The sequence below is a fragment of the Triturus cristatus genome, chromosome 2_2 (genome assembly GCF_964204655.1).
Source record: "Triturus cristatus chromosome 2_2, aTriCri1.1, whole genome shotgun sequence".
Taxonomy (NCBI): domain Eukaryota; kingdom Metazoa; phylum Chordata; class Amphibia; order Caudata; family Salamandridae; genus Triturus; species Triturus cristatus.
Window position 1 is genome coordinate 351,792,428 of NC_140582.1, and position 12,250 is coordinate 351,804,677.

General features: G+C 43.9%; 1 protein-coding gene across 2 annotated transcripts in view; it reads left to right on the forward strand.

Moving 5' to 3' along the window:
• CENPE (centromere protein E) overlaps positions 1-12,250 on the forward strand; it is a 1,911,253-nt gene that overhangs the window by 113,032 nt on the left and 1,785,971 nt on the right. For both annotated transcript variants that reach the window (XM_085641421.1, XM_085641422.1), the window contains exons 11-12: positions 688-817; positions 2,191-2,316. In XM_085641421.1, the coding sequence (XP_085497547.1) occupies positions 688-817; positions 2,191-2,316 (256 nt within the window). The remainder of the gene's footprint in view (positions 1-687; positions 818-2,190; positions 2,317-12,250) is intronic.

The following is a 12,250-nucleotide window of genomic DNA, read 5'->3' on the forward strand; positions in this document are numbered from 1 at the left end:
GACATGGCCATAGGCCTGCACTGCATGGGGTTACCTCAGTAAGGTATAGTAATAAAATATTACTTTACGTTAAAAAAAAAAAAAACTAGAAATTAACTGGTAAAAAGGTTCAAGTGATATAGTTAGGAAATGTGATATCCTATTTTACATTAAAAAAAAAACATAGACGTTCACTAAAAATGGCAACGGTTATAGGGACGTTAAAGTTATGTAAAAAATGTCAGTTATATTTTAAACTTAAAATGCTACTGAAATTCAACAGTTCTAGTTAACTGAAGTAACTATAACTCGCACCCTGGCCATGCACTGCTTATCAATTAATATATTATATGTTCTATGACTTCATTGAGGTCCTCAGTGACGCAATTTCAGAAGTCGCACTGATGTTATCACTGCATGGCAGGTGCTGGAGTTAGTTACTTCAGTTGACTAACTTGTGAATTACAGTGTTTTATTTTTTTTAGGTTATAATGAAATGCTTTAATTGAAATTTTCTCTTAACTATATTTTGAACTATATATGTGTGTGTTTGTGTGTGTGTGTATATATATATAAATATATATCTGTAATATAGGTAAGTAACTGCTCGTCCTTCTTGAAGTTGTATTTGAACTGTTGAGATGCTTATTTCTTTTGAAGCATGATGGGATGCATCCTGACTATTGAATTTGTTATATCTTTCTTCAGAGGGTTTATTAATTACAGAGACAGTAAGCTGACAAGAATTCTCCAAAATTCCTTGGGTGGCAATGCAAAAACTGTCATAATCTGCACAATAACACCTGTGTCCTTTGATGAAACTCTTAGTACTCTCCAGGTAAGACAAAGTTACAAATGAACACTTAACGCGAGTAGGCTTAAATGCCTGCATGTATGATTTGTTTTTAACACATTTTTATTGGTTTTCGGAAGAAGCCATATGGACAGCCCCATGGGCAGTACAGAGAAGCAGTTGGGAAGGCAATAAGTATTACAATCACAGACATTAGCATTCCTGAGGTCCTCCCAGAACTGGCTGCAATCAGAGTCCCATCAAGGAGCCCCCAGGAGCATTCTACTGCCAACCCCCCCCCCCTAGTAGTCAATTCACCATATAGCTTGGTTCTCTTCCACACGTTACAGTCCAATAGACCGATTCAAGTAGAAAACTCCCAATATCCATCCCACCCCCCGGTCTTTAAACTCCCCAACAAAGTCCCCCACCCCATCAACCCCCCCCAGGCGTGCCGTTGGCCACTAGCATACTCAGGCAGTCGCCTAGAACACTTGCATCGCCCACCAGAATCCCTGCCTCGCAGATCTCAACCTAGGGTGGTCCGGGAACACTGATGCCTTCATATATGATAACGGTCTTTTGCTTTGTATGGTGATTTCTAATTGAATAACACATAAAGGGTGCTGGGATGCACACCGTTGTACTCCTTATTGTTATGCTGTTTATGTCGTTTTAAATGTACTCCACAATTTCTACTTTGTCGGCGTGCTCGCTCACTCCGCGCTCTGCCCTTTTGCGCTGCAAAATAGTGAGAACACGAGGGCACCTCATTTCGATCCCCATTGAGCTGCACAACCTATTTGAATTAATCCAATGAATTAAATCCATAGTCAATTCTATTTTTCTTCCACAGTTTTGTCCAATAAAGTTCCTCCTTGTTTATCCTTAATTTTCTTAAATCCATTATACTCCTTCACTTTCCATGTTAATCATAAAAACGCAGGAAACTGTGGAAGAAAAATAGAATTGACTATGGATTTAATTCATTGGATTCATTCAAATAGGTTGTGCAGCTCAATGGATTTCTAATTGAAGCCATCTCAATGTGCATTATCCTTTGCTTTAAAGAATCACATTTTTACTTTTGCAGTTTATTTGCTGGAGAGGCAGTTTTATAATTAATATTTAATCATTTTCTTTCACTGGTGTACAACTCTGACCATTAACAACTGCAGCCAAGCAAGTCTGCACTCTGTAATACTACTGTGTACAATATTGATATGCAAATTATGGACATACAGTGTTATTGTTGAAACCTGGACTCAAGAGCACAGGAATCAAAGTAATTGTATTTCTTTAATAGGCTTGTATGAGCCAGTTTTGAAGTATACTGGTGGTTGTTTATTCTCCCATCTATTAAAATATCTTTGCATCTATGGTACTATTCTAAACTAATACAAATTATGATGTTGCAGTTTGCCAGTACTGCCAAAAACATGAAGAATACTCCTCATGTTAATGAGGTATTGGATGATGAAGCTCTTTTGAAGAGGTATCGAAAGGAGATTTTGGACTTAAAGAAGCAATTGGAAGAGCTGGAGGTATGTAAAAATTAGAGCTAAAAGGAGAAATTCATTGAGGGAAAGGTACTAGTTGAAGATCAGTTGTATTTCCTTAACCAGAGAATTAAGGCAAGCACGTTCTCCCTATTAAGAAAACTTCCTTTTTAAAACTGACGAGCTGCTCTTGAAGTTATGTTTTATATTTGGAGTTGCGGAAGAGAAACTGTCTCATGTATAAAACTTAGAATATATTTAGAACTGAAGTAGGACATGCTTTTGCAAGTTATTGTACTACTTGCATTTTCAAATTGCTTACATATTGATCCTCTGCATGTTCACCTCAATTTAACATGAAACACCGTTTGAAAAAACACACAATGTAATTGTGGATTATATTATCAGTGGTATGTATAAAACATGTTTTACATCAGAGTGAGTACTACCTTGTAGTTTGAGGTCTCATTCGATGGAGTAATGTTTTTTCTGGCCCCATTGAGCACAAGGCCTCAGATGTTGAAGTTCAAATTGTGTCCTGTTTGTGGCACGTAGTCTAGGTGAATTTGAGGGACAATTTTTATCAGGATTGGAGATGAGGGCCTTTATCAGCTGTCCTTGGAGTTTTTAATTTACTGTCCCCAATATAATGCATGAAATATTTGGCATAAAGAAAAATTTAGCAATTAGGAGAAAAGGTAGCATTTTAGGAAAAGTGCAATTTGAGAAACTCAATGACTAATAACGGGGATGTGGAATTCCTATCGCCTGATGCCTAGGACATATTGTTTGAGGTTAAGGGCAACAGGTTTGCACGTGTATTTTGTCCTTGGGAGAAGTAGGCCCAACCCCCTGCAGCACAAACCCTTTGGCTGCAAGTTTGCAGTACCACATTATGGATCAAGGTAGGGCACTGTCTGCAGTTAAGGTAATATTTTTGTCCTTATGTTGATGCTGTTCAAACTTGTATTTATGGTTCATTAATTGAAAGCGTTTATTGTTAGGATGAGCGCTCTCAGTAAATGTTGTAAGCCCTGACTGTACTATTGACAGTGATTCCAGTATACAAATGTGTAAACACATTTTCAAAGTGTAGCAATATGAGGCTATGTATAATGCTCCCAGAATTCTCTCTGATTTTGATGCAGATATTTGCAGAAGCTCGAAAGCAAGATTGAGGATTCTTTGCTTTCAAAATAAATTGCTCATAAAAAAAGATAAGCAGGAAAAAAACATTTTGCTAAACTACTGTAAACTTTCAGGTACCATTTTCTTTGCAGCATCATTTAGTAACATGTGTTGATGCATGCTGGTATTTCCAAAAAATGTTCATAATGGAAAATAAGTGTAACCAGTTTCCATAAGATTATGGGAAACAAAAATAAACGAGCATTGGCAAAGGCAGTGGGTCTGAAATTGGTAGTCAGCTTTTTAGTCTTGTCAATGTGTGACATTTTTTGGCGTGGTTTTTGTGAGCTGCCAGGCCCTCACCATTATAACAAACTTTGGCAAAAGCAAAAATAGGTTTTGGTCTCAAAATGCACACACTGCCACAGTAGTTACTGGCACTGAACAAAATTACTTTGTATGCCGATATGCATGTGTAGATTTGTTCATGCGAAAATCTGAGTGTTTGCAAGTTCACTTTCCCTCCAACCACTTTTTTGCCAACTTTGGAAGAAGGTTTATGTCTGCTGTTGTCATGAGTAAAATTCCATAATTCTTCAGTATGGGAAATGATTAGAGTTGCTGAAAACCCTTAAAACATGCAAGTTAGTAGGTTTGCTCAGACTCAAAAGGGCATTCTAACCCTGGAACTATTGCTTACCACTACCATCAGCCCCAGTATGTAGATCTGTGGAAACGTGGAAACATAAGGGGATTGCAAGTATTCAAACACTACTATGGTATGAGCCCTGGCATAATCAGAGAGGCTATATCCGAGTGCTTATCTAATGAGATTGCTGCCATAATTTGTCGCTGCACTACATGGCACCAAAGGGACAAGTGGATTTTGTTACAGGACAAGTAGATTTATGAAGCAACCAGCCAAATGGACAAGTAGACATTTTATTCAATACCACACCTTCTAATAAACAATTAGTTATCAGATGTTAGTAACAGATGCCATAACTGAAAGTCTATCCTGATGATGTGAATAATTATCTATTGGATGAACCTTTGTAAGAAAATTTGGTAAGACAATGCAAGGAAAATGCTGATTGTTTACTTGGGATACCAAAATAGCTTTGCCCAGTCCTCTTTGAAAGAATGGATACTATATGAAACTATTTAATCTTTCACTCTAAGAAAAGATATACTTACTGGTATTTGAATAAGTAGTCTTTGATTTCTGTACTAAATAGGAATTTTGTTATGGTAAACCATATGTATTAAAAATGGCCGGAATACCACATTGAATGATTTTATTCCAAATTGAGGTTTATTGGAGGCGCTTCAATACATAAGGATTAGTAATACCTAGATATACTCTCTTATTATGGTGACCTGATAATTGTAGAAGGAGTCTCACCAGCATTGTCACTGGAAGCTGCCATCTTGGGCGTGCCAGGGGTTCACAGCAGAAATTCAGGTAGGGGGTTCTGAATGAGCAGCACTACTGAGGTAGGGGAGTCAAGCACACTATTAGAATCACCGGGATTCATAAGCACGGTTAGTAAGGTTGGGCTTGAGGCACTGTCTGCCAGAGATGTCCCATGTAGGTGTAGGAGAAAGTGGCATTGAGTAGGGATCTCAGTGACATTCCCTCAGATCGTAGTTAAGGTGTAAGTCGGCGTGGGAAGAGTCCTAGATAAATTGAGTGGTATGAGGGGGTGACAGAGCTAATGTGTGAAGAGCCATGGCGCTGTCAGTAGAAGTAGGAACAAACAGCATGGCATGAGTTTTCTCGGTTGCTCAACTGAGTGGTTTCTAGTGAGTCTCACTAGGTTTCAGCTCCATGTTCTACCCGTACCTTACCTGCTCTCTGGCAATAAATCTGATGCATTCCCATTACTCCTTGCAGGGCTTATAGCTGTACAACCTGCAGTGGTGCTTTTTTTAAAATAGTTTTTATTTTGCATGTTACTTGTAACAAAAGCCACATACCATAGGCAACAACATCTGCGTTCACTCACATCCTCCAACTTCATATATGGATTTATCCAACTTCCCGTGCCAGATGTGTGTTCCTTCCACCAAGTACAAGGTCGCAAGTATAGCTCTTCTATTCACTATTTACCCAGTACCTGTAACTTTGTCCTTCCCATCTCTCAACTGCCCTCCCAAAGCCAGGGTATAATGTACCATTTTCATATCCCTATGTCTGTTTTCCTGTGTGTATGGTCCTCTCATCAGTTTTCTGGAACGCACTAGGGGCCAGATGTACAACTGTTTTTTGCAGTCGCAAATGGGGAATAGGCTCGTTTGGGACTGCAAAATCAGTCTGCCCTAAGTACAAACCCTATTTTGTGAGTCTGTAACCTATTACTGACTTACAAAATAGGGTTTGCGACTTGCTATTAGGAAGGGGCATGCCAAGGACGTCCTTTCCTAATAGCTAGTCCTAATTGTATGTGCCATTGTTTTGCAGCCACAATTGCGGTTGCAAAACACTCCGTTTACCACCTACTTCAAGTAGGTGGTAAGCCACTCTCAAACGGGTAGGGGTCCCCACGGGATGCCTTTCCCTGTGTGAATGGATGCCAAAATATTTTTAAGAGCAAGCAGTGGTCCCACGGACCACTACCTACTCCTAAACAAGCATTGGCATAGCCAGTAGGTCTCGCTTTTGGGACCTTATAAGTATTTCGTTATGCAGCACAATATCCTTGGTGCAATAACATCACCTGTTGCATGGCTAAAAACGTATAAGGTCCCAAAGGCGAGACCTATTGGCTATGCCAATGCTTGTTTTGAACCTGTATCTAGATTGCCTGTCTTGTAACAACAATATTTTACCTGGAACTACTTGATTAACCAGCCTGTTCCCCAACTTTTGGAAAAACAGAATAATGGTAGCTTGGTGGAAATAAAATGTATTCATATAGCACTTGAAATTCCAGCTTTAATTCATAACCACAAAGGAATCCCCTTCACAACTGGCATTCTTGTTGCAACAGTGAAAATCAAAGCACTGCAGAAGAGAATTTCACTATTCCATCTGGTGTCAACTTATATTTTTTTCCATAATTCCCATCCAATATCCCTCGTCTCCCTTTCTATGTGTAGGCAACTCTGGTTAGACCGCAACCTCTGACTCTCCTGAGTGAGAGACATGGGGGACTGGGAGACAGGAGAACGAAAGAGGTAATGAGAATGGCAGAGTCGCAAAGGTGAAGTTAATGTAGAAAGGAGGTAGATATAGAGATGGGGCAGAGGCATAGGAGAGATAGGAATAGATGCAACGTAAAGAGAAAAAGATGAGATAATGAGAATGGAAGGTGCAAAGGAGGGAGAACAAAAGAGAAGGAGTTTGAGAAAGAGAAGATGGCTATGTAAGGTAGAGAGATTGTGAGAGCTAGAGATAGGTAGAAGAAAATGTAGAACAAGATAGTGAGGAGTGGGTGGAGCAAAGAAAGCTGAGCTAGAGTGTAGGTACATAGAGATGCTGGTGTAGAGAAAGAGCTGGGGAGGGTGAGGGGTGAGATAACAGATGATATGAATTTGACAAAGCGGCATGAGCAAAATAGGCAGGTGAAGCACAGAAAGGAGATAGGGAGTGGTAAAGAGTTTATTTGTAGGTAAATGTAGTAAGAGATGCAAAGCAGACAGAAGGAAGTGTGTGAATTTAGTGAATCTTGTTGTATAGAGGAATCGGGTATAATAATGAAAAGAGGTAGGGAGAAAAAAATGAAATAGAGAATGGTGCAATAGAGAGAAGTGGACCAGGTAAATATGGCGATAAGGTGAAAAGTGTTTACAGGCAGTTCTACAAAGAGGCATCACAGGTAAAATAGGATGTGGGTGGAAGAGAAATACGAAGATAGTCAGAAAGGTATAGCGTGGTGAGGCAGTGATAGGTAGAGAAAGTCAAAAGTCAGAGGTAGCTGTCGGCAGGGAGAAAGAAGAGAAAGGTGATAAAGACAGAGAGAGGTCACTTTACACGTCGGAAGGTGAGGGTGCTTTGCGTTTGCCCACTTTGTCCTCGCCTTAAATCGCCTCTGCTTCCAACCCTACAGCAATATTAGTGGCAGCCTGCCTTTAGTAAATGATCTGGTAGCCAGAGGTGATGTGCTAGTCCGATTGTTGCATCTTCAACAGCTTGGCTCACATGTTCTGAAAGTGAAAGGTAATTAAAATCCTCCCACTTCGAATGACCAGCGCAATACTGAGAGGCAATGTAAAGAGGCATCGCAGGAAAATAGTGGGGACAGAATTAAGTAAGTGTACGTCTGGCTATTGACCATGAACCTTATTCACACTACAGGGAACGAAATGGTGGAACTGGACACAGAAATTGGGAGTTCAAATGGCCGGCGATCGACAAATGTAGGTCTTCTAGCAAGTTCAACAAGTATTGGCCGCGCGGCCGTAAACGCGCGGCCGCGTAAGCGCGGCGAGTGATGCGCTTAATGAGCATGAGGAGGAAAGCCTCTGTTCGTAAGCCCGCGCACATGCACGCAAGCTGTAGGCCGGCCATGGCAGCATTTTTTGAAGCCCTAACTAAAAGTCTCGCCAGACCAGCGCATGTCCTGGGTCAGGTGAGACCTAAAAATGAAATTGAAGCGTTTCATTTTTCTTTTTTTAAATGCATCCCGTTTTCCTTTAAGAAAAACGGCCTGCATTTATTTTTTTATTTTTTTTTAAACTACTTTATTTAAAAAGCAGTCACAGACATGGTGGTCTAGCCATTCCCAATGGGGTCGCAAATTGCACCTGCCTCATGAATATTAATGAGACAGGCAATTTGCGACCCCATTAGGAATCGTAGGATCAAAACATTCTAGTAAAATAAATATGTAGATCGGACTACCTATTAAATATGAATTATATCGGGCCGATCTATTTTTATTTATTTTTTATCTATTTTTTATTTCTTTTACATCATGGCTACGGATACAATGCATGCAGCTTATTCATGTTAATTACCATTGTGTATTCAACATACATGCATAATAATTTTTCTCCAGTACAGGAGAACACGTTGCTAATATCAATGATTCTATCCATGCAGAATTCAGTATTCAATTACCATAAAACAGCAACATAATAAATTATCTGATAGACTTCTAGCTGAAGATTCCTTAACTTAGAATTGTTCCCAGCTGTCCGACTGGATCTGAAAATTCTTGAGCTGTACCCCTGCACGCTGGTAGATGGCATAGTTTGGCTCCGCATCAGGGTCACCCACCCTGAAAATGATGTACATGGTGCCAATATAGGCATCACTGCAGCTTCTCATCCAGGGGATACTCATCAATAGTCATAATCTATGAATAATCCCCGCCCATGTGCGGGATCCCGGAGCATATAGAAAATACATATATATAAATATATATATATATACATATGTGAAAACATATAAATGCAGCCTAATAATGTTCAAAACATGGCAATGCTGTAAATTACATATTTTTGCATAGTAGTGCCCCCGTAACCCGTAAGGAAAAAAGGAAGCATCAGGCAAATTATAACACAGCACTGCTTTATTGCCATAAAGCAACATGTAATTGTAGGCATTCGCCAGTAGGCTGCAGTAGAGTATCAAGAATCCAAGAAAACTGACACCTTGCCTTTAAGGCATTAGAGTAGGGGGACCGTGCCTTTAAGGCCTGCCCGTGACCCCCTGCTCCCATGATGCACTACAGGTGACAGTTGGGCCAGTTCTTTTTTCCGGCTCCTTCTGTGAGGATCCTGGAGCTTGAGCTCTTCAGTTTTTTGACTGAAATTTTGGATTACAGCTTTTTCTAGCTTTTTTCGACGTTTTCTGGCTTATAAGGGCTAATTCTGCTGGTTCCAGTGAATTTTCCAATTTTTTTCCAGTCAGAATGTCTCCTTTATTTAGGAAATGCCCTTCTTGTGGTAATAAAATGGCACTGGTGGATCCACACTCGGTGTGTATTGTGTGTTTACCATCAAAACACGATCCTGACCAGTGTCCCCACTGCCAGAAGTTCTCAAAGCGCACTCTGAGGGACAGAGAGCGCATTAAACTGCATGCAAGACTGGAGAAGGAACGAAGCCGTCGTGAAGGCGAGCATTCCTCATCAAGACCACCTTCTTCAGCTACGCAAGTACAGAAACGGCGACATACCAGCTCCCCGGGCTCCAAGAAGACCAGGAGTCCAAGAGGTTCGCCGTCGACGTCGAGGATGCCGGCGAAGAGGCAGAGAACTTCGGCGTCAAGGGATTCATCCCACCATCAAGAGTCTCCGCCGCGCAAAAGTAAGTCGGCGTCGAGAGGCGGCCCTTCGGGCTCGAAGGCTGCTAGTCTGGTGACATCTGAACTGTCTCCGTCGACGTCGAGGCTTCCGTCGACGTCGAGACACTCTCCGCCACCCTCGAGGGGGTCGACGTCGAGAGATGCGGCGACGTACATTCCGCCGCGAGTGGGCCGGTCGCCGTCGATGGTTACCCCCACTCGGCGACATAGAAGGTCGACGTCGAGATCGACGTCAAGAAGTCGACGTCGAGAGAGGTCGCCGTCGAAGAGTCGACGTCGAGAGAGGTCGACGTCGAAGTCGAAGAGTCGACGTCGAGAGAGGTCGACGTCGAAGTCGCCCAGTCGACGGCGAGAGAGGTCGACGTCGAAGTCGCCCAGTCGACGTCGAGAGAGGTCGACGTCGAAGTCGCCCAGTCGACGTCGAGAGAGGTCGACGTCGAAGACACGGCCGACGTCGAGGTCATCTAGCCGACGTCAGGTGCCAGAGAAGAGGAGATCGACATCGAGGTCTTCACGACCGGCGTCGAGACCAGAACGGCATACCTCACACTTGCCGATGGTGACGCAGACGTCGTCGACGTCAAGGGATTCGACGTCGAGGGCGAAGACTGGACCGCCCGCGGAGAGGTCCCCAGGAGAACAGTCATCATCTCCGGGACTGCACATCGTGCAAATATCTCCAGAAAGATCACCCGAGGCTCCAGAGCGGTTTGGACTGTCACCGCGCTGGTTACGAGATGTGGGCGCTGCCGCATGTCGGAGTCCGGGATCGGACTACTCCCGCATGTATTCCCCACCGCGCAGGAGTAAATCGCCTCCGAGGGATCCACGGCCAATTTCACCACGCCGGTCTCGTTCCAGGGACCGTCGCACCGCGCCAAAACGTCCAAGATCTCCGTCCAAGCGCACAGGATCAAGGGCTCACCAAAGCGAACGCTCCCACAAGAGGCGACGCACCAGGTCGTCCACTGGGACTGCATCCACAAGATCCTCAGTCCGGGACTACTCTCCTACTTTTTCATCCACGCCTCCATCGCGAGTGTCCCCGGTGGATGACATTATAACTTTCTCGGACGTCCTGGGTAGAGGGGCGCAAAAGTTGAACATCGCACTGCACGCCCCTCAGGCACCCACTTCTGTGATCTTTGACACTTTACACCATCGGTCAGCTCCCAGACCTCTGCTCCCGTTGGTGCCAGGATTGTTAGAACCAGCGATGGCCACGTTCCTTACACCGGCTACAGTGGGCTCGGTCCCCTCGAGAATAGCAAAGAAGTACAAGGCTCCGGCCGAGGACCCTTTATTCTTGAGGGCGGACCCGCCAGCGGATTCGGTGATAGTGGCGGCGGCCATGAAGTCTCACTCAGCCTCAATATCTGCTTCTGTCCCCCCTGAGAAGGACAGCAAGCTGATGGACTCCTACGGCAGGAGAATGTGCAACACATCTGCCGCACACATGAAGGTCGCTAGCGCTTCAGCCCTGCTAGGGAGGTATGATCGTTCCCTATGGGATTCCCTGGCCAGATTCGTGGAGAAATTGCCTAGGGAGGACAGGCAGGACTTCACGGAGATCCTACATGAAGGCGGACTGGTGGCCAACCAAGTAATAAGCGCAGCGGCGGATGCATCAGACCTAGCCGCGCATGGCTACTCCCATGGCATCTGCTCCCGCCGTTCGGCCTGGCTCAGATTAACAGCCCTCAAACCAGATGCGCAGAAAAGGATTCTTAACCTGCCGTTTAATGGATCATCGCTATTTGGAGCTCATGCGGACGACCAAATGAGCAAGATGAAAACGGAATTGGACACTGTAAAGGCTGTGGGACTGGAAAAACGCAAAGAGTTCCGCAAGCGCTTTCGCCAGGGCGACAAACGTGCCTTTCACCAGCGCGTTCAAACGCCCCAATGGTCCTCTCAAAACCAACAGAGGTCCCAGTTTCAGCAAAGGGGCCGGGGCAGAGGAAGAGGAAATGCTAAACAGCAGCAGTCCTCTAACAAGCAACCTCCCAAGCAGTGAAAACTTACTTCCTCCGCACTCGTTCGCCACTCCGGTGGGAGGAAGTGTCACCGCTCACCTGGCAGAGTGGAATACAATTACAAACGACAAATGGGTGCTGAGTATTGTAGAGCGTGGCTACTTGCTGAGGTTCAAATCTCCCCCTCCGCAGGTACCCCCACGGAAACAGCCGCTCCCTCTCAGCCAAAACAAGCTTTTAAAGGACGAAGTTGCCACTCTCCTCTCCAAAAACGCCATAGAGGAAGTTCCAAACAGGCAGAGAAATCGGGGAGTGTACTCCCGGTATTTTCTTGTTCAGAAAAGAGGAGCGATCGGAGACTACAGACCCATCCTCGATCTCCGCCTACTCAACAGATTTCTCAGAAGGGAAAAATTCAGGATGCTAGCACTGCACCAGATCTTCCCACATCTACACCAAGGGGACTGGATGTGTGCCATCGATTTACAAGATGCATACTTCCACATTCCTGTCTCAGCGAAACATCGGAAGTTTCTCAGATTTCGCATCTTTCACCAACATTATCAATACAAGGTCCTGCCATTCGGCCTCAAGTCCGCGCCACGAACGTTCTCAAAGT